Below are 23,055 nucleotides of genomic sequence, written 5' to 3' on the forward strand. Positions count from 1 at the left end.
CATGCGGTGTTAGATGTGTTAGTCTGTTAGCTTGTGTTCGCATAGACATAAGCGCTAGTGGCAAAGCATCCACCCAATTGATCTTATACTGGCTGTCTGCTCTGATCTTGGCTAATTTTGCTTTTAGTGTTCCATTTGCGCGCTCTACTGCACCTTGTGATTGTGGATGATATACACATCCAAACTTTTGTTTGATCCCTAACATTTTCATTGCTACCTTCATCATCTCAGCTACAAATGCCTTCCCGTTATCTGAACTTATCGTGTCTGGAAAACCAAACCTGGGAAAAACTTCTTTACACAAGAATTTTGCTGCTGCTCTGCAATCTGGGCTTTTAGTTGGTACTGCCTCCACCCATCTGCTGAATCTATCTATTACCACTAGGATGTATCTGAATCCTTTCACACGCTCAGTTGTATCTATGTAGTCCATCATTAAATGTCGGAACGGACCATTAGGCGGTGGGATGTGTGCAAGTGGTGTTGAAAATGCCTTTCTTATGTTGTATTGTGCACAAACTTCACATTCTGCTAGTGTTCTATCTATTGTAGTTGCCATAAATGGTGTCCACCAAACAGCTTGGAGCCGTCTTATCACCTCCCCCCTAGCGCAATGGTCAGAGCCATGCGCATTCCGAATAGCAAGCTGTAACAATGTGGTTGGCAACACAAAATGTCCATGCACACTACGCCATAAGCCTTTATGAGGTCCATCCTGCGTTAATTTAATGGCACCTCTTTTTAGCCACAATGATTGTTCATACACACCTGCCATGTTTTGGGCAGTTATAAGAGATGAAAGAGTGGTAAGAGGTTCACAATCTGTTGCATCCAAGAGAGGCTCCATACGAGTGGCGGTTGCAGCCCGCTTTGCAGCTTCATCTGCCAAATTATTCCCTTTTGCTATGAGAGAGTCAATTTTTTGATGGGCTGCACATTTAATAATGGAAAGTGCTGTTGGAAGATGCATAGCTTCTAACAGAGCTGATATGGCATCTCCGTGTGTTACTGGCGTGCCATCAGTTCTTAAGAAGCCTCTTTGTTTCCAAATAGTACCGTGTACGTGACAGACTGCATACGCATATTGTGAATCTGTGTATACATTGAGACTCTTATCTGCTGCTAGTTTACAAGCTGCGGTCAAAGCTTTAATTTCCGCTAGCTGAGCCGAACATGGTTGTGGTAATTTGACAGATTGGATTTCAGCGAAAGTGTCATCTGGCAGTAGCTGTACAACTGCATAACCTGCATGGTTACCTGTTGCGTCTCTGAAACAAGAACCATCGACGAACAGAGTAAGATCTGCTGTTATTGGTTGATTATGCATATCTTCACGTGGTTTCAGAAACACATCAGTGGATTGAAGGCAATCATGTGGAGTACCTTCTGTAGGTATTACCATCCGTGTTGCTGGATTAACAATACTACACCGTTGAATTCTTAGCTCTGGTGCAGAAAGTATTACCTCATATCCTGTTTTTCTTGCTTGTGTAAGCACAAATCTAGGGCTAGTGAGGAGAGCATGCAATTGGTGGGATGTATACAGAGTAGTTGGGTGTCCCATTGTTATAGTTGAGGCTTTCTGAAAGGCATAAACTGATGCTGCTAATCCCTGATAACAGGGTGGCAAACCTGTTTCAATATTATCTAGCTTAGTACTGTAATAAGCAAGTGGTTGCTTTTTTGTTGGAGTTTCTTGCATCAAAACCGCACATGCATAACCGGCTCTTTCCGCAACATACAAGTGAAATGGTTTAGCGTAGTCGGGATTGCCGAGTGCTGGAGCTGTTTGCATATCTGCTTTTAAGGCTTGAAAAGCGCCTTCTGCCTCTGCTGTCCATTGTAAGTCAGCTGAGGATTTTGTTTGACCTGCGGCTTTGATTAAACCTCTCAGAGGGGCTGCTTTTATTGCATAGTCACAGATCCACGGACGGCTATATCCTGCCATTCCCAGGAATGATAGCATTTGTCCAACCGTTTGTGGTTTGGGAGCTTTGATGACAGCTTCAATCTGTGACGGAGCTATGTTCCTTTTGTTGCCATCCAACTGTCTTCCTAGATATTCAACCTTTGTCTGGCATAACTGCAGCTTGTCTTTACTGACTTTGTGTCCTCCTTTCGCCAATGCAGTCAGTAATGCAATTGAGTCTTTTTCACATTGCTCTTTGGTGGGGCTGCAAATGAGTAAGTCATCCACATACTGAATCACGGTGCTTGTCAAGTTTAAATGTTGTAGGTCTTCGACTAATACTTTGTTGAAAATTGAGGGGCTGTCCACATAGCCTTGTGGCAGTCGAGTGTACGTGTATTGTTGGCCTTGGTAGGTAAATGCAAACAAATATCGTGAATCTGGGTGTAGTGGTACACTGAAAAATGCAGAGCATAGGTCTATTACTGTGTACCATTGAGCTGTTGGGGGAATGTTTGAGAGTAATGTGTGTGGGTCGGGGACAAGGGGAGTGTCAACGTCCACAATGGTGTTGATAGCTCGCAGATCATGTACCAATCGATAATCTTCTGAGTGTGGCTTTTTAAGTGGAAAGATGGGCGTATTGCAGGGGCTTCGAGTTTTAATGAGCACTCCTGCTTTCAGCAGGCCCTCAATGGTTAGTTTGATACCATCGATGGCATGTTGCTTTATGGGGTACTGCCTTTGGAATGGTAGTACTATTCCGGTTTTAAGCTTGATTCGAATAGGCTGTGCTGACTTTACTAGGCCTACGTCTGTTTTGTGTAGTGACCATAGTTCATGTGGTACTTGTTCAAGCAGAGTGTTATGTTCCATGGAGATCATCATATGAGTTGGTGATTTACTGTTCAACAGTATTCTTTCTGCTGTTCCTTCATCCCATGCTTTTAGCGAAATCCTGAAGTACTTTCTGTTGGAGGTGATATGAACGTCCTTATCATGTGTGGGCTGCCAGTCCTGTATTTGCAGTGCAAACTTCATCATGGGCCCGAGATCTCGTGACTCAAATCCTTCTGATATCATGAGTGTGACATGTGGTGCGGCGTCTGGGATCTGGAACCATTGTTGCAATTTAGGCTGAAGGTCTACTGCTGCTGCCGCTCCTTGTGGTCCCACGTATATGTTCAGGCTGGTCATGTAGAAGGGCTTTTTGTTGATCAGTTCTTCCCAACATTGTTCATAGTCTGTATGTTCTTGTTTTTCATCATACATCATGGTGCAATGTAACGGTGACTGTGGTGCATGTGCCTTTCCCATCTGTCTCAATGTCCAGTTTTTCCAGGTCTCCCATTTTTGGTTCAGTTCTGATTTTGGAGGCCATTGGATCCAGTATACAGCTGGTTTTGTTAAGGTGTCGATTTTTTCCATTACTCGTACTGGCATTAGCCGATACGTGTGATCACTTGGGAAGTCCACCTTCAATCCTTCTTGTGTGCATATAATGTTGGCTTTTAATGGGCATAAGATGTCTCGTCCCAACAGGTTGATGGGGGTATTTTCTGAGTATAACAGGGGAGCTGTTATTGATTTTCCTGCGATGAGCATCGGTACGGGTTGAGTTAGGGGTATAATTTGTGTTTTCCCAGAGAAGCCTACGGTCTTGACAGATGATCCTGACAGGGGGAGTTTGGAGCCAGTATTTCCGATGCAGGAGTAGGTTGCCCCTGTGTCAACCATAAATGAATGTTCTTGATTTTGTATCTTTACTGATATTGTTGGCTCATCTTGTGGTTGCATTGAAACCACTGGTGTCATATACCCCTTTTTAGGCTTCTCAGGGCACCCCTAGTTCCACTTCTGGGCTGGGCCTATCCATGGATTGGTGGGACAGTCTCTTTGAAGGTGTCCCTTTCTTCCGCACAGCCAGCATGTTGTATCTTCATGTAGGCTTCTGCGTTGTCTTTTTGGGGCCTGGAAATGGTCGTATTGGTTTGGTCTGTGCCCTTGCCCTCTTTGATATGAACCACCTCTTTGTATTGGTCTTCCTCTTTGCCTCCATTGTTCTTCATCCATCCTGGGTTGGGGTTGGTTCATGTGTCTATAGACAGGTGGCTGTGCACCAGGTGGTGCTCGTTGCTCATTTATTTGTGGAGCTCGTGTTTGGTTCTGTGGTGGGGGTCCTGTTGGGCTCTGTAATGCCATTGTTGCAGCTTGTTCTTGGGCCTGTTCAGCTGTTATCACTGGAGCCTGTATTTTATTTTTCTTCTGCTTTGCGCTGTTGTTTAATTCTTGCAGTTGTAGTTGTGTTAGTTTGTTAACCATGTGTTTGTTTGCTTCTTCTTCTTTCAACTTTTCTTTCCTGGTGGTTTCCACATGATGAACTATATGCTCAGAGAACAATGGCCATTCCATTTTCATGAGACCCACAACGTTGTCTAGGCGTTTCTGTACTTCTTGAGGCATAGCCTTTTTCACCATGACTTTGAACAGACTTTTTGTAGTGTCGTTGATGTTCCAGACGTTGCCAGTCTCCTCTCTCCATTTCGTTTGGAAGGCATGTAGAAACTTGGCTGGACACTCTCCATCCTTTAGCATTTCTCCTTCCAGTTTTGATGGATCCATCTTCTCTGGATATTGCTTTCTTATCTGAGCCCAAACGCTGCCACGGAAGCCGTTAAACCCAATATGATCTGCTTGGTTCTCAGTTACCACTAAGGCTAGGTTTGCATTCTGGAAGATTTCCTCCGTGCTGTATTTTCCTGCCACATGCATCAGCAGAGCCTTGATGTCTCCCAACGCCAGTGTTATTCCTGCTGTGTTTTCTTCGAATGCAGTAATCCATTTATTTGCTCCTCCGGAGAGATCAGGAAGTCTTCCTGCTAGTCCAATCATGTCACAGAATGACCATGGCACATAGTGGGGTAGGTTCTGTCCAGGTTTTGTTAGTAGTGGACACATATAGTTCAGTTCTTCCACCTTTTCTGGCTCTATTCCTCGCCTTAGTTGCCTTCCACTTCTGAGTGTCGTGCCTGTGTTGTGTAACTCTTGGTTGAATCTTGGTTGGCTCATTTGATTTTCTACCAACTCTGTGAGGGTATTTTGTACTTGGTTCAACCTTCGTGTCACATCTCCTTCTTCTTTGCGGTCTGTTTCCATTTTTCCTGCCAGTGTCAGTTTCACCTTTTGAGTACGTGTTTTAGGCAATGTCCATGGTAGCTGGTTCTCTTGTTGATATTCGTAGTCCTCTCCTTCTTCTTCTCTTTCCTTAGCGGCTGGTGACCGGTACCATTCTCTTATCATGCGCAGGTTTGTGGCGCCTTGTATTTGTTGGAAATTTTCATCCTGAGATTGCTGTTCTTTTAGTTCTTGAAGTGATTGGTATTTCTTTGCTTTTACCCCATGGGCCCATGTTTGAGGCTGTTTTTCTTCCCTCAGAGGCCAAAGGTGTGGTGCATCTGTGTTTTGCTTCCATGGTTGCAGTCTTCCAGTCTCCCATTCCTCCATGTCATTCTGGCTGTGGCTTTCATCAGAGCTGTTCTCATGCTCTTGTTGACATCGCCTTTTATACTCATCCTGCTGTCTTAGTAGGTTTCGATATGCTTCTCTGTTACTTTCCGATGGGTTTTCTCCGTTTTTAATCCTTTCATACTCTTCTCTTGCTGTTTGGAAGTTAGAACTGCTTTCAAATGGTTGTTTGTCTGTGTTCTTTTTGGCTGGACTTGATCCAGTGAGACTCCATTCGCCGGTGTTGGCCAAGCTTCCTTCTGGTGTCATGTTGTCGATGTATTTTCTTCGAGCTCCTTCTCTTCTTTCAGAACTGATTTCCTGCATTCTTCCATCTTCTATTTCTTCTTGCGGGCTCCATTTTATTGTTATTTTCCCCTCCATTTCACCCTCCATTCTGTTTTGTACTGGCATTATTGGGCACTGCTTGGTTAGTGCTTCAACAGTGTTTGGAGCATATGGGGGCGGAGCCGGCAACTGTGGAGCACTAGGCTCTCTTTGTTGGCGTCCTTGTTTCGCTTTCTCTTCTTTGCTTTGTAATGCTGGCATTTGCTTGACATCCAATACGTGTCTTCGTGCAGCTTGTCTGAACCATCTCAGCACCTCTCTTTCTCTGGCTCTTTTACCTTCTCTTGTACTGCTGGTGTCTTTAGCTTTATAGTGTTTGATGTTGGCTTCTATTTCGTTACATCGGGCTGCTTCAAATGTTCCTTCCTTGGGCCACTGAAGTGTTCCTGATGTACGTTTATGCCATTTCTTCATGCAGAGTCTGATCTGTTTTTCATGATCTGGTTGCGTTCTCACCACCAGTGCTAACGGAGTCAACACCCCTTCCCCTTTTGTTATTTTAGCCCCCATGTATCCTTGTCTTGCTGGTCTTCCTTCTTCTTTTGTTTTGATCCACACCACTATCTTTCCTACAGTGACTCCCGGTTTGAGTCTTTTTTCTGATGTGGGATTCAATCTCAAATCCTCAGTGCCGTCTTCTGCAACTGTTTTGGTGATATTGCCGAATTTTCCTGTTTCCCACTCTACGTTCCTGGGGATGACAGTGATGTCCAATCGTGGATCTACTGCCCCTCTGCTTTTTCCTGCTAGAGTCAATCCTTCCGGGATCCCCAGTAAAGGACTCAATGGGATTGTGGCTTTGGATAGTGGATTGTTACAGAGTTGTTCCAATATTGTTGCCAATATTCTGGGAATCCAAATCCTACGTAATACTTCCGTCCACGGTACTGCAGGGAATTCTCTCTCAATTTGTGATAAATTGACAATCTTAGTTAAATCCCACAGTTTTTGGCTGATCTCTTGTTCAGTTTGCCACTTCTCTGCCCCTTCTTCGTTAATATATGTGCGTTCAAGCCAAAAATGCGTTCTTACTCCCTTGGTGTCAGCGCTTCCTTCCGTATTATGACAATTGTCTATTACAGTCTCATCATCACTACTATCTCCTATTTCCATCAGTAGAGTTACTACGTTTTGTCAATATGATGTAGTCGTTCAGGTGAATGTGTGTGTGTTTGAAGGTTGGTGTATGTGTGTCTTTTGTTGTTATTCAAACAAATGATGTCCCTTCAAATCACACAAATGGGTGAGAGTGTGTGATGTGTGAGTGTGAGTGTGTGTATGTGCGTGTGTGTGAAACAAATGTGTGTGTCACAAGTGTAAGGTGTATGAGTGACTGTGTGTGTGTGTGTGTGTGTCAAACAAATGTGTGTGTCACAAGTATATGGTGTGTGTGTGAGTGTGTATGTGTGTGTGTGTGTGTGTGTGTGTGTGTGTGTAAAACAAATGTGTGTGTCACAAATGTATGGTGTATGAGTGAGTGTGTGTGAGTGTGTCTGTGTGTGTGTGTGTGTGTGTAAAACAAATGTGTGTGTCACAAATGTATGGTGTATGAGTGAGTGTGTGTGAGTGTGTCTGTGTGTGTGTGTGTGTGTAAAACAAATGTGTGTGTCACAAATGTATGATGTATGAGTGAGTGTGTGTGAGTGTGTCTGTGAGTGTGTGTGTGTGTAAAACAAATGTGTGTGTCACAAATGTATGGTGTGAGTGTGTGTGTGTGACAAGTATACACCGTATGAGTGACTGTGTGTGTGTGTGTGTGTGTATGTGGATGAGTTAAGTTTCAACAAGTGTGGGTGTATGTGTGCAACACGTTGAATGTGTGTGTGTGTGGATGAGATTCAACAAGTGTGGGAGTGTGTGTGCAACTCGTCAAAATAAGTTTGAGTGTGTGTGTGTGTGTGTGAGTGTGTATGTGGATGAGTTAAGTTTCAACAAGTGTGGGTGTATGTGTGCAACACGTTGAATGTGTGTGTGTGTGGATGAGATTCAACAAGTGTGGGAGTGTGTGTGCAACTCGTCAAAATAAGTTTGAGTGTGTGTGTGTGTGTGTGTGTGTCTATGTGTGTGTGTGTGAGTGTGGGTGGATGAGTTAAGTCTGCAGATGTGTGTGCGTTCTCCGTGGGTGTGTGTGTGTGTGGATGGGTGCGTGTGTGTGTGTGTGTGTGTGTGTGTGTGTGTGTGTGTGTGAGTGTGGGTGGATGAGTTAAGTCTGCAGATGTGTGTGCGTTCTCCGTGGGTGTGTGTGTGTGTGGATGGGTGCGTGTGTGTGTGTGTGTGTGTGTGTGTGTGTGTGTGTGTGTGTGCGTGTGTGTGTGTGTGTTCACTTTTCAACAAATTTTTGTCGGTGGGTGTGTGGGTTTGCATATGTGTGTGTGTGTGTGTGTGTGTATGTGTGTGAATGGGTGTGAATGGGGATGCGTGTGTGTCAATGTGAAAATTTGTGAGTGTGTGGTCACGTGCTGCTGCAGGTGCAGGTCGCGTGTGTGTGTGTGTGTGCGTGTGTCTATGTGTGTGTGGGTGTGTGAGTGTGAGTGTGTGTGGGTGGGTGCGTGTATGTGCGTGTGTGTGTGTGTGTCAATGTAGAAATTTGTGAGTGTGTGGTCGCGTGCTGCTGCAAGTGCAGGTCGCGTGTGTGCGTGTGTGTGCGTGTGTCTATGTGTGTGTGGGTGTGTGAGTGTGAGTGTGTGTGGGTGGGTGCGTGTATGTGCGTGTGTGTGTGTGTGTCGTCACGTGCTGCTGCAGGTGCAGGGCGCGTGTGTGTGTGCGTTTGGGGATGTTCGTGTGTGTTTTAGAGAAAGGAAAAAAGGTTTCAGCATAGACGTTTTTGCTGCTGTCTAGAATCTGAGAGAAATAAGCCTATTATCTATATCCATATACTGTCACACAACCGCTTAAACACGCAGATTACTCAAGACAATCTCAATGCACAGATTCACTTGCAGTCTATGCATAAAAACGTCCAGATAAATATTACGAGTTTTTTAAACTTTCAACAAACAAATCACAAAGTGATATACGCTCGTGAATCAACCCGTGACAATCACAAACCCAATCTTGATCAACTCCGTTACTTATTTTACTTCACACAGACAGACCCGCTAAATGTCTTATACTTCTCCCGAGGGTACAAGTTATAACAAAGTAAACAAAAACACTATAATTCGGCTACTTAAATCATTCCCTCAATTCACAACTTCATTCACACACCATAAGTACACTGCACAAATATTCAAACCAAACAAAGCTTTATACAATGCCGTTGATTAAACACAATTTTATATACAAAATCGGTTATGATAAAATTGTTATTGTTACTCGTTTCTACTCCTACGGTGGTTATTTTGACACTTCTATCTTTCAACAAAAAATATTTACAGTTTGCCTAGGACTTTATTCTTTAATCTGGATGTTTGTATATTTTCCTTTACTTTGATGAAGATATATTTTGATTTCCAAATCACTAGGGTTTAGTTTAATTAATTTGAGTTTGTTTTACTTCTTATCTTCTTAATTTTTACTTGACTTCAGCTGATTTCTGCATGCTTATAGCTACTGGCACTGTTATTGATTAATAGTCGTACCTAGTAAGCCTTTATAATCACTGGTGCTATACTGTTTGATAGCCAGTCCTAGTAATTATTTTATAATCACTGGTGTTATCTATTGATAACCAGCCCTAGTAACTATTTATGATCACTGGTGTTATCGATTGATAACCAGCCCTAGTAATCTATTTATAATCACTGGTGCTATACTGTTTGATAGCCAGCCCTAGTAATTATTTTATAATTACTGGTGTTATCTATTGACAACCAGCCCTAGTAATTATTTTATAATTACTGGTGTTATCTATTGATAACCAGCCCTAGTAATTATTTTATAATCAATGGTGTTATCTATTGATAACCAGCCCAAGTGATTATTTTGTAATCAACCGTCAGTGGTTATTTGACAAGCCAGACATATAACATGCAACATGCAACAATTTTTATCTAAAACATTCACTCTTATCCGCCCAGTTCAGTTTTAGTAAATAAAGTTGACATGCAAGACACACAACATAGATGCACTTAGCTTTCCGTAACTCCTTTTTTCTTTTGATGATTTTAGCAGTTGTTTTTCTTTTGTTTTTTCAATATTAACTTTGTATCAAATTAGTTCGGTGCGTGGGCCGTTATAGGTTCTTATCTGTTTTTGGGCGGACTCCGTTCACATCTGCTCACTCAGCGACTCAAATTTGCAGATATAATAAAAATAGGCTCTGCTTACCTTTTTTTTAATTTTGAGGGCCCGGTGCTGGAGCGCAGATGTGAAGGTCGTTCTCCCGTAACGATCCGTCGGCCGCAACGCGTCCCGTGTGGGGTGCCAAAATATATTGTTGAATATTAATTATTAACTAAATTGTCTCTTTGTTCAAAAATGTTGAAGTTCAAAAATCAAGTCAGATTGAATCAAATCAAATCAGGTATCACCAGGAGTCGTCCAGCTGAATGCAGTGAGAGTTTTATTTGGCGACAGCAAAACTCTGAATCACAAAGTTGATAAAAGTAATTCATACACAAGCGACACGCATACAAACAAACGATACGCACACACAAAAAGCGTATACACGAAAAACAAAACAAAAGCTGCCCAAGACAAAAAGCTGCCCAAGATGGTTTGGGGAGTCATATTTATACTGTCAATATTGCCAACCCTTGCCAGAAGTTACACCCCCCCCCCCCCTCGTTTGGGGTACATTTAACCAATCAGTTTTCTTTCAAAACACATGATATCATCTTGGCCCAAAATCCTGAAAATGCAGGTGCTTTCTGATCTCCTCCCAAGTGGAGTTGTTTTTCTGGGGTTTTTTTTTTTTTGGGTACGCAGCTGCTGCTGGCTCAGCAGATCTTGGCTCAAGTCATGTCACGGTCACCCTGACCTGTTACCTTATTTCAACTGCATTCGTTTTCAATAATAGTGGTTATAATGATTATAATAAAGAAAATGAAAATCATGCATATCATATTAAAACACATATATTGTAGTTTTCATGCTTTTACACTCACTAAAGGCCGAATCACACATTTCCATTGGTTTTGGTTATCCTTAGCAACTAACAGTCCGCAAGGACTTTCTATATCAAAGCAATCTCACACAATGTTAATATCCATCATGAAGATTATACTCCACAATATATTTGCTTTAACTGGGCCATAACTTAAATTAAACCTCATGTCCTCTATCCTCTTTTCATTAATATCACATGTGTGTCTGTATCTACAGTTACAAGCTGACAAATTTCTGAACTCGCATTGTGCTTTAAACCAGGTGTTTTCTGAGTGTTTACCATTGAGTCCACAGCCCACCATCTCCATGCGCAGCGTACAGGCCCGGCGGCAAACCACAGGGATGATACGGATGTATTGGGCCACAATAGGAGGGTCGAAAAGATTCGTCTTTGTGCTGTCATTATCTGTGTTGCCCACAAACACCTGCAGCACAAAGCCAGGTCAGCGGAAAGAGAAGAAACTTTTGTAGAATTTACTTAGTAACATTGTATAAATGCTGCCAATACAATTAAAAACATGACATGTAACCAATATTAATACAAGATGAGGTCTAACCTTGTCTCTCCGTTGGCCTTCCACTCTGTATGTGGTGTAAGTGCTTCCATCAAAGCTGCTTGCCACTTTGAAGGCCTTGACATACTCCGCCGTGCCCATGCGACTGGCACCCTGAGTGATGATTCCTGTCAGACGCATCTTCTTCTGCATGTTGATCTGGTGTCAACAACGAGAGGTCGAGTGTGAATCAGCCTCACAGCTCTCATTGGTCACCTCATGGTTTTTATATGAATATGTTCAGTCTGACTTCTCTCACCTCGATCCAAGGGTTCCTGTCATGAACGGCGGACGTCCAGGCGTTGACGATGCCTTGGTTGTTGAGCCGAGCCAGCTCTGGACCCCATCGTTGAAGACCCATAACGCCATAGTGCACAGAAGAAGCAGAAATCTGGGACTCCACAATTGCTCCTCCCTCCATCCCCAGCAGAGAAATACAACCTGGGATACAAGATGCTAAAATATTACCAAGGGGGTACTCAAGTAGTTACATTTTCACCTTGATTGTTCCTAGTTGTACTACTACCTCTTCCTATTTCTCTTGTATACTGAAGCTATAAGCTAAATATTTAGGCCGAAACATTAACATTGTTTATTTTATGTTTTCCAGTTAAAATAATCAGTCATATTAAATATTGTAAAATTCTCTAAATCAGTAACACTAAATTTGAGTCAGTCTTTAATTAGTTGTTTTTTTTATTTTAGTAGATGTATACACCAAGACTTTTACATATGCTTTAGTAAACTACCAGTAAAATACTGACAGGATATTGTGTTACTCTTTGCACTAGTTATTATATTTAATAGACACACAGTCTTCAATTGGCCAATTGTTTTATGTTGTATTTATATGTTTATATGATGTTGTTATACATATTTGAGGAAGTGTGTGTGTAAATATTGGAACATCTGAACAATGAATACATAAAAAGAAAAAAAGTAAATTAAATTAAACTTCATTCACACGTACGTAGCTGGCACTGCTTCCCAACATACGGTGAGGGGCACTGGCAGGTGTAGTCTCCATCAAGATCTCGACACATCCCTCCATTCTTACAAGGCTGGTTGGCACAGTCATTCACATCTGAAAATAAGGACATTGTATTACATTAAACACCTTATAATTGACTTAAGTCCAGAATTTGTGAAATATTCCGTGACACACAATGATCACAAAAAAGTTGATAGTTTAGTGAACACCTGCCCACAAGTGATTCAGACAGAGAACAGAGGGGTTTTGAAGCATGTGGAGGAACATAATAGCCTCACTGTCCTCCGACATACAGATGGTGACATGAGGTTTCTCTTAAGTCTCATGTGATGACAGAAATGCCCCGAGAGAAGCAATGAGGAGACAGGACACACTTGGCAACCAGTTCAGAGGGCACAGCAGGTTAAAGGTGAAAGATTACACTTGATTATTGTCTCATGCAGTAGGAAAGAGAGCTCTGATGTCAGTAAAGAACAAACATTTTCTATTTCAGGTGTACTGATCAGCCAATAGATGTCATATTTGAGGATTTCCAGCTCAGACTTCCTCTCGTAGAGATCCCATTTTACAGATAGACAAGACTTCTTCACAGTAACCACCTGGTTACTCCCTGTATTCCTTCTGAGCACTGATCATGTAATGCTCTGTGATCTCCACAGGGTGGCACACTTACTCTGTAAACTATCTACAGCAGTGAGATGAGCTCACAACAGTAAAATGCACTCACCATAATACTTTAATAATGGGTGGTGAAATGAGCACTATTCAGACCTTAGACCGAATAAACCAACCACAGAGCATAACAAATGACCGATACTCTCTTCTTGATGTCTGACATAACTCTCTATCTGCTATATGGTGCACATTATTTACTGGCCGGCATTTAATGTGTCTCCGAATGTGCCCTAAAAAGTTCCCACAATGGCAAAAAAAGGTAGCGTACATGGCACGTAAACATTTTTTTTCTATTAATCCTTCAGTGCATTTTGTTGCATTCTAAAATTGGAAAACTAACAGTGATTCGAGTTCACTCCTGTTGGTGATGACAGAAAATGATGATGATTCATATGTGTTCACTGCTCATTGTTGGCTAAACTACTGAGTGTCTATTAAATAGGGAGCAGTGAATGAGTGAATGAGGGTGTTTGGACACATCCTTTGAGTTTCTTTTGTACTATTTAATCACTGAACATCTGGTGACTGCACGTCTGCAGAATCTGGATTGTCTTTATTCAGTGCGTCTATTGTGATTTGGTCAAAAACAGTAGTTCTTGCAGGAAAATGGTGGTTTTAACTGGATCTTAATGTATGTTTAAAAAGTTTCATAACTCTAACATATGCACTGAGACTGTCCTTGACTGCGTGCTGCGGCCACATCAGGTCAGACGTTACTCCACCATCTAAATCAGTGTGGCTGCTCTGGACTTTTTGGCTCAGCATGCACGCATTAGCGCACATTAGCACGTCGGACTCAACAGTCCAGACTGCCTCTATCCATCCTAATCTTTTTATTTGGGATTTTTTACTAGATCTTGAAACCATTTACTTCTTTTAAGTCAGACCTTTAACCCTAATATGTGCTTATTGACATGAACTGCCACACCATAATCATATATCTGTGCCATTATATAAAAACATTATAAAATAACACTGAATTATTGCCTTATTTCACCTGTCTCACTCTACGGGACTTGACGTCTAAAGCAGATGAGAGGTTGACGTAACGCCCACATGGGTCTGTTTAATTCTCATTCCTGTTAACACTAAGAGGATTGGTCACAACTTAGAAAACAAATGCCTGTATGTGACAACGCCAGCACAAACACAGTTAATAACACAGAGAAACAAGTGATCCTACCAAGAGAAGGGCTGTGAAATAGCCGTTCTGATTCGCTCTTTAAATCCAGTCTGTGCTGTGATTGCATCCTGTTAACCTAATTTTCACATGCTTTGGAAACATGATTGAGATTGAATTTAAGTCTGTATGTGTGTGTCTGTGAATTTCCTGAATAGGTTTCACCCCATTCCTCCACCTCTTCACCAGTTCAGCTTATGACGTCTGACTGGATCAAAATTAGAAAGTGTTTGGGAGTAGACTACCAGACTGCACAAACACTACAATTGGTGGTCAGGCTGTGGGCTTTGGGAGGGTGAGCTGTACATTCATAACAAATACCTCCTTAGTAATAGGACAGCATAAAAGCCCTGACAGTCAACATTACCCTGCCTGAACTATTCTCAAACTATAATTCTGCCATTTTCACCTTTTAATTTGCTGCTCTGAACGGTCACACACACACACACACACAGATACACACACAGACACACACACAAACATACAGTCGTTAAAGCTTAAAGCTGTTTAAATTCCAGTGTCGATTATAATTCAGAAATATTATGTTTATTCCATAGGTAATGGTAAATGTAAATGGACTGTACTTATATAGCGCCTTTCTAGTCTGTGCGACCACTCAAAGCGCTTTACATGACAAGTCATTCACCCTTTCACACACATTCATACACTGATGGCAGGGGCTACCACGCAGGGTGCCAACCTGCTCATCAGAGGGATCTAACCATTCGTTCACATTCACACACCGTTGGCACAGCAACGGGAGCAATTTTGGGGTTAAGTGTCTTGCCCAAGGACACATCGACATGTGGACTGGAGGAGCCGGGAATCGAACCACCAATCTTCCAATTGGAGAACGACCGCTCTACCTCCTGCCCCACAGCCGCCCACATAGGATTTTCACAATGACATTTACCACACTTGTAAAATAATGCTGGTATTTCATTCATTCTTCCACTAATGACCTCTAAAATAATTACTGTACAAGCAAACTTAGTCATTACATTAAGAGGATATGATGGAATTCACTAATATCAAATCTTTCAGCTCATTTGGTCAAGATTAAGTCTTCGAAAAGGGAAAACAGTGTTGAACCTGTGTGGTAGGTGTCTGCATGCTAAGAGACTTGGAGTGGCCTTTTACTAATTAGCTGAGCGGAGTGACCACAGAACCCGCTCAATGAGGTCCTTTCATTAGACTGCTGAGCTGACTACACATCCCCTCAACTGCTGATGCTACGACAGGACAGAAAAACCTCAGTCATTCAAACTTAACCCTTACTTGGCGTGGCCCATTTTTGACTTGGCTCAAGTATCCATTTATAATTAGTCCCTATACCAAATTTTGAACCACAAAATCCATAGATCTTTTTATCAGTCATTAATAAATGTGTGATTCATCCTTTATTAATGTTTGTTTGTTTATTAATGAGAGCAGAAAGGGTGTTTTCTTTAGGTTTGACACTATTCAAACAATATCATGTTTGAATGGTATGTTTACTCTTTAAACTTGCTACACACTTTAGGAAAACTAATAACATTTTAGGCTTCAAGAATGTCATTTATGGTGTCTTTACTGCTTTCAAATGTCAAAATGGTTCAAATATGACTCGGACATTATGTAAGGGTTAAAGAGAAATGGTCTAAAGGTGGGGCTGCTGCTGTTTGTGTTACACATTCTACCAACTTGTTCCGACAAATTTATCTGTTTAGTTTATGGAAAATAAATCTTCTGGAAAGTGTTGAGGGTTTTCCTTTAATAGGAGACTATTTGCGATGGTGCTTTCTGCTACTGCTCTCCTTGTTCAGTCTTTACTTGCTTCTCGTTGTTGCTTTCCACACATTTAGATGCTTCTATGTAGGCTGACATAAAACTGACAAGATGATCTAACAGATTGCACTGAAATGTATGTAGAAATCTAGGATTTTTATGAATATGTTGCATAATAATCTTAAGCAGTCAATAAGTATTTAATTCATATTATTACAATCTGACTATCCCTAAACTGTGGAACAGCCTACCAGCAAACATCAAACAGGCAACCTAATTAGTTCTTTCGAAAAACAGCTTATAACTTATCTTTTACTCCAATTAAACTTTTAACTAATGCAACAGATTAGATCAAATTTCTTTTTAATCGTTGTTTATGTGATCATTCGATAATACAGTTTTAAGCTTGCTTTTGTTTCACTATTCATGAATTCTGATTTGTTTTTATTGTTTTGTTTTTTTTCTCTTGGTTTTTATGTTTTTACATGAATTCATTCACGTTTTGAACTATTTCAACTGCATGAATTGTGCTATATAATAATAAGACAGACAGCACTGTCCTGGAAAAGAGAAGAGAACAGAGAGGGGGAACAGAAGAGAAAAGAAGACAGATGTGATCAAGTCCTCCACAAAGGTTTGAAGAAAATGTATCACTTTTGTGACATGAATGGATCTTATAAAGAAGAGGAATAAATGCTCCTTCATTTTAACCTTGCATAATGTTTTGATTGAGCTCTTGGGAAAGTAATTGCAAGTGCATTTAAATAATGAATTATGATTTGATTGATCATATACTTTTGCTTTTTGCTCCTATGTGTGTATCAATGGCAATAAACAATTAATGCATTGCTTTATAAAATAAGTTTTTATATGCGTGCACAGCCTCAGCTCATAGTCAGAGGTTCTACTTACTGATCTGGCAGTGAGCTCCCTCAAAGCCGGGCTGACACTTGCAGAAGTACTCATTGAAAACGTCTCCTCGTCTGGTCGGTGAGACGAGCTCGCACGACCCATCATTCTTACAGGGGTTAGGACTGCAGGGTCCTATGAGAAGGAATATGGAAAAGGGTAAAAAGAGTTTACTTTTTTTGTTAAGTGTGTGATTTACCTTGATTTTCCTTCAAAAGTTTTCTCTCTGCTCTACCTGTCTCTGTCAGGTTGCAGGTGTCTCCGCCGAATCCATCTGCACAGATACAGATGAAGGGATCCTCGCCAACCCCCGTCACACATGTTCCTCCATTATGGCAATGATTCACCTCACAGTAGTCACCTTTAGGGAAAGAGAGAGGGAGAGAAAAACATGGAGTGAAAGGCAAAAATATACTTGGAAAACTCTTAAACTCCACCCTACAACACAGTAACACAGCCGCTGCACCTCACATTTTGTGTCATTGGTTTAATTCACAGGGATTAAATCAAAGCTAAACTAAACAAACAGCCTCTTATTCTCTGGAGCTTGCCAAAAGTAATTCTGGGAAATGTAGGACATCAATATCTTTGGTAAAAGAAAATAACAGGTTTTGGTGAAACAAAAAGCTGTCAAATAAATGTAGTGGAGTACAAAGCACAATGTTTCCCTTCAAAATGTAGAGGAGTGGAAGTGTAAAGTGGAATCAAATGGAAATACTCAAGTTAAGTACAAGTACCTTAACGTTGTACTTATGTAGACTACTTGAGTATATGAACTTTTTTACTTTCCACCATTGCCGTGACGTGATTCCACCATATTTCTAGTTCAGCTTAGCTTTCTCTGTTTCCAGTGTGTCTGGTCTGACTGATTATTATAACATGTTCTGCAGCTTCAGCTGCTGAGTCACAGAACAAATGATGGCAGAGACCTGCAGCGGGAGTGGCAAGACACATATTTATGAGTCACAATGGAGCTGTGAAAATCACAAAACCTTTAGCTCAAAATCCTTGTGTTTTTCTTTACTCATCCAATGCATCAGTCCTTATTCATGCCCTCTACAGCCTCAGGTCGAATTATCACCAAAATCGGTAGCCTGGGAATGCAATATTGAGTATTTGATCACAATCACTGTTATCCTTGTTGGGAATCACACTAACTCTGTTTTTATACTGGAACAGGTCTGGCAGCTGTTGTCAAACCTCTTTGAACTGGACAGACGTGACAAACATCTTTTAGCATGAGAACAAATCTGAGCACAGATGTTTTGAAAGACAAAGGAATTGACTATGAGGAGCAATTAACAGACTAAATGACATCGGTGATGATAGATTTTAATGTGGTAATTAGATGTGAAAACAAAACATATAAAGCTGCATCACTGAGGATGTAAATAGTAATAAGTTCAAATGATTCTGCCTCCATAAAAATGGGAGAACAGATCTTAAACATATCTTTATGCAGCCAACACTTGACAACAGAATGTGTTTATGTGCAGGATTAAGAGATTGCAGGATTAGCCAGGTTGAGCAGCAGCATTCAGTCCTTTCAGGAATGAGCAGTTACACAACATGACAGTGCAGCGACTCACAAGTGGCTCAGGGCACACAGCACACCCAACTGACAGGTGGCCAATAGATCCTGAGTGAACACAAAACATCATGGCAGCATATGAACAGTAGCCACATACAGCTCAGACAGACTATACTGTGCTCCTAGTTGGCAGCACTTTCTCAAGTCATACTAAGGTTGGTTCAGGTTGACTCCAGACTAGAGCACATATGGTGTTATTTTCCTCTCCATCTGCACAACTTCTTAGCGTGACCACAAAGGTGAAAGCTGGGGCACAAATACAGTGCCATGTATGCACAAATAAGGACATAAGCTATTTAGAGTATAAATTATTATTACTATTATTACTACAGTTCACCAACCACGAATGCAAGAGAATACTCTTAACATTTCTTTTACCTGCCTCTTACAATATAAATGCTGTGTACTCATATGTGATAACAGAGTAGTGTCACAAAAACCCCCAAAGTTCACAAATAATTACTTTGATGATGACATGTTAAGCACTGCTAAAGATGATAACATACAACATTAACTATATTTGAATGTGTGTGACCAACCTGTTGCACATCTGTTTTGGTCATTCACTAAGAGACCTTAACAAACAGTAGGAAACAGAAAACTGGATATTTACTCAGGAAAAGGAGTAGGCCTATGACATGGTTTGGTTGCGCCATCGTAATGGGAAAAGAAAGGAAACTGACATGGAAAAAAGACTTTGGCACAGTTGTGTGCCAAAGTCCCCTTGTAAATGTCATGGTAATAAATGAATGAGTTTTGGTTTCAGATGTATATCTCAGGACTACGACAAAGTATATGATTAATATGCTCTGATATGTGTGTGTGTGTGTGTGTTTTTTTTTAAAAGAGTCACCAAATGCAGACAGGTAAAGCTGAAGAGTGGCTGTTGTTACATATGCTGTTATTAGATTCCTGGGATCATGTTTCATATTTTTTTTTTATTTTTTTTTACATGTACACAAAACAAGATGGCAGCATAAGAACAGCAGCCACATAAGAGGTCAGACAGTCAAAACACTCTTTATCTCCAGGTGTTACACACACAGAGCAGTTCATGTGGTGTCAAAGCGCTCCCAGTTGGCAGCACTTTCTCAAACTGAACTAAAGTTAGTTGATGAGACAGCTGGTTCATGTTGAATCCAGACAAGAGCACATATGGTGTTATTTTCCTCTCCATCTGCGTGACCTCTTAGCGTGACCACAAAGGTGAAAGCTGGGACACAAATACAGTACACAAAATGTATAACATGAACAGATCTATCTTTTACAGCATAAACTCTTAGAGATGCGTCATCTTATTTCATTTTTGCCAACGACACACGCAAGAGGAAACACAAAAGAACCGATGACTGCTGCAAGTAAGACCTACCTCTTACAATATAAACACTGTGTACAAAATAACAGAGTCTCACATGTAATAACAGAGTAGTCTCAAATCTACTGAGCCTATTCATGCTACTATGAAAATAATAAACAGGAGACTTGAGATAAAGAAAATATAAAAATTACATATTTACTGCTTTTAGGGGGGAAAACATCCAAAGTTTATAAGTAATAACTTGTTGATGACATGATAATTTATATCTATTTACTTATATTATAGGCTATATATATTTATGTTTATATCTAGATACATTTGTATCTAGCCTATGTTTGGATGTGTGTGACCAGCTTGTTGCATATCTTCCCTTTGGTCATTCATTATAGCCTCCACTTTTCCCATCACTTAGAGACACACACACAATACATAACAGGATCTTTGAGTCAGTAAAAGGAGCAGGCCTATGGACTGGTCTGGTTTGTTCCATCGTAATAGGGAAAAAAGGAAGGAAAATGGCATGGAAAATAAGAATAGGTGGCATAGTTCTGTGCGAAAGACCCCGTGTGGGTGGCATGGTAATAAATGAATGAGTAATGGTCTTAGAAATAGAAGCAGTACAAACTAAACAACAGTTTACCAACAAACCAACAACCAAACAATAGTTTGATCACATGACTCCTTTAAGTTTTATCAATGTGATTAATACGCTCTGATACGTGTCTGGTTTAAAAAAACAAAGACTTACCTCTGACTGAAGACAGGTAAAGCAAAAGAGTGACTGTCGCTAAATATGCGGGCAGTATTACATTTCCTGGACGTTTCATGTTTGTTTTACACTCTTTGCTCTGTTAGTTTGCTCCGGTGCTGCCGAGCCTCGAACCGGTGCTGCTTTAAAGTGCCGTCGGAAATATCAAAATCACAAGCTGAACACGAAGCAACGACGAAGTGATGAATGAAGGAGCTGAGATTTTCCGATAATACCCGAGTTAACAACATGTGACGTGATGGAGGGGGCGGAGAGCTCGGGGACAGGTCGACACACATACACACACAAACGAGGATGTATTAATTAATGGCTTGCTGTTGCTGTTCCTCCTTTCATGTCATCCTTGCAATTTAAACAACTGAGAATACAGTTTATCAAAAAAAGAGTGTTTTATTTACTTTTATATGTTTTTTGAAAGTTATGTTTTTATTGAGGGAATAAATCAATTTTAAACTGTTTTACTTGCTTTTCTTGACTGTTCTCATTTTTCCTTTAGCGAACATACAATCATATTTTACTTTAGTAGCAAATTAACCGTGGCAAATTAAATCTTCAACATCAGTTAAAAAACTGATGAACAATAATAAGCTCTAGCACTGCTTGGTAATCTAAATAAATAAACAGCCTGCCCTCTAAGAAGCAGTCCAGTTTATTGTTATTCTCAGTTTGAATGCACAATAATCGATTAGTCTCATTTAAAGCTTCATGAGGAACATGAAGGCACCACAACCCCTAGAGGCTGGTTTTAAAAGAGCTCCAGGGACTATAGACCATGCAACTATTTTGTATGAAAATGAAAGTACCTGTACCTCAGAATGACACTCAAACACTATCAAGACAACAATTAACATATTTAACGTATCAAAGAAGTACTGGCAGAGAAACATGACATTTTGAGTGATAAATAATAGAATTAGGCACTTTTGAAATAATCCCTGTGGGAAAGCCTGCAAAGTCTTGACCCTTGCCAGCTATTTAAGACCAGTGAAATCACAGTACCCTGTGTCCAAATCCAGCCCTGAGGCCACTATTCCCATGGTCAAGGGTGATGGCAGGTGTATTACTATAATACCAAAGATTATGCTACCATTAATAAACTTTAATTTATTTATGATTGGCAAAATGTCTCATTTTAAAGGCCTTATTACTCTACCTGTGGCTATATTATAATGGAGCTGCAGAGGTTTGATGCATTGTTAACAGTAAGAAGACTTGTGCTCCCATCCGATATTTTTCAATATGTAAGGGTTTATGAAGGGTGTAAATATATCTAGTTTTAAGTCATATAGCATATATGGGTAGCACATTGGCTGTGACACTACATTTTCTATTTAAAAAAAAAAAAAACATTTAAAACCATTGGCTTAAGTTGGCAGTTGGCACACTGCTATCTATAGGCTACTGGCATTATATTGTCACTATTGTTCTGTTTTCACAAAGCACCTGTGCATAAATAAACTTTATTCAACTGTAATATGTGAGTAACTACGGTATGGATCAATATGTGAAACTCTGTCGCCATCAGGTGGACATTTTATTTGCAACCAGTAAGACAACAAAGACTGCACCCAGTCATCTTTAGTTAGCACGTAACAGGCCTTCACTGCTGCCCATAGAAAACTATCAGTTCTACTAATTTATCGCTTCAGCGTTGTAATTAATTAAATATAAAGGCTAACTAATAGCTCTACTGAACATACTTGGCAAATATACACTAATCATGCCCTCTCTTGTGTATGTCACAAAAATGGTAAAGTATGGACACTTTAACTATATTTTCTAAAACTTAACTAAAAAGTAAGCATTATAGGTTTGCCTGTGGGTAGGTTTGAGCGATTCCTAGGCTACAACTGGGGTTTAATTAAATCAGTGTCGAAATGTTATGTAACAGGTTTCTGCTGCTCACGTTTTTTTCTCGTTCAGGAAGGATCTCGTCGATGTCCTCCAAGCTTAATACATATCTGTCCGCCGAGGAAAAATCCTATAAACCTGATTAAATATGAGATTAATTTACGTATGGCAAAAAATAAGGCCATTAAAATTTTGGCTAAACAAACAACAACATTATTTTCAAGATTCAAGATCACTTTATTGTCATTGTATAACTAATACACAACGAAATTCAGTACACTGCCTAAAACGGAACATCAAAACATGTTCACATACACAGTTCACATAACAACATAATGCTGAAAGGAAAGTTTAAAAAAAAATGAGATGACCACAATGAGTGTAAAAGTAGCACTTGTAAAGATATTGCATTCGTGTAATAAATAAATAAATAGCAAATAATAATAATAATAATAATGATAATGATGATAATAATAATGATAATAACAATACTTCCACTAATAATAATAATATTAACAAATGTGGAAATGTTATGTAACAGGTTTCTGCTCACGTTTCTTTCACGTTCAGGAAGGATCTCGTCAATGTCCTCCAAGCTTAATACATATCTCCACCGAGGAAATCCTATAAACCTGATTAA

The 23,055-nt window shown here is 40.3% G+C and overlaps 1 protein-coding gene across 1 annotated transcript in view; it reads right to left on the bottom strand.

Moving 5' to 3' along the window:
- The window catches only part of LOC128361039 (EGF-like repeat and discoidin I-like domain-containing protein 3), a 29,280-nt gene extending 8,658 nt beyond the window's left edge, over positions 1-20,622 (bottom strand). The window contains exons 1-7 of the mRNA XM_053321629.1: positions 20,544-20,622; positions 17,122-17,247; positions 16,890-17,021; positions 12,335-12,448; positions 11,624-11,805; positions 11,368-11,523; positions 11,091-11,235 (exon numbers count right to left, since the gene is read on the bottom strand). Of these exons, the coding sequence (XP_053177604.1) occupies positions 11,091-11,235; positions 11,368-11,523; positions 11,624-11,805; positions 12,335-12,448; positions 16,890-17,021; positions 17,122-17,247; positions 20,544-20,622 (934 nt within the window). The remainder of the gene's footprint in view (positions 1-11,090; positions 11,236-11,367; positions 11,524-11,623; positions 11,806-12,334; positions 12,449-16,889; positions 17,022-17,121; positions 17,248-20,543) is intronic.
- Between the last annotated feature and the right edge of the window lie 2,433 nt (positions 20,623-23,055).

This window comes from Scomber japonicus, chromosome 1 (genome assembly GCF_027409825.1).
Source record: "Scomber japonicus isolate fScoJap1 chromosome 1, fScoJap1.pri, whole genome shotgun sequence".
In the NCBI taxonomy this organism is placed as follows: Eukaryota; Metazoa; Chordata; class Actinopteri; order Scombriformes; family Scombridae; genus Scomber; species Scomber japonicus.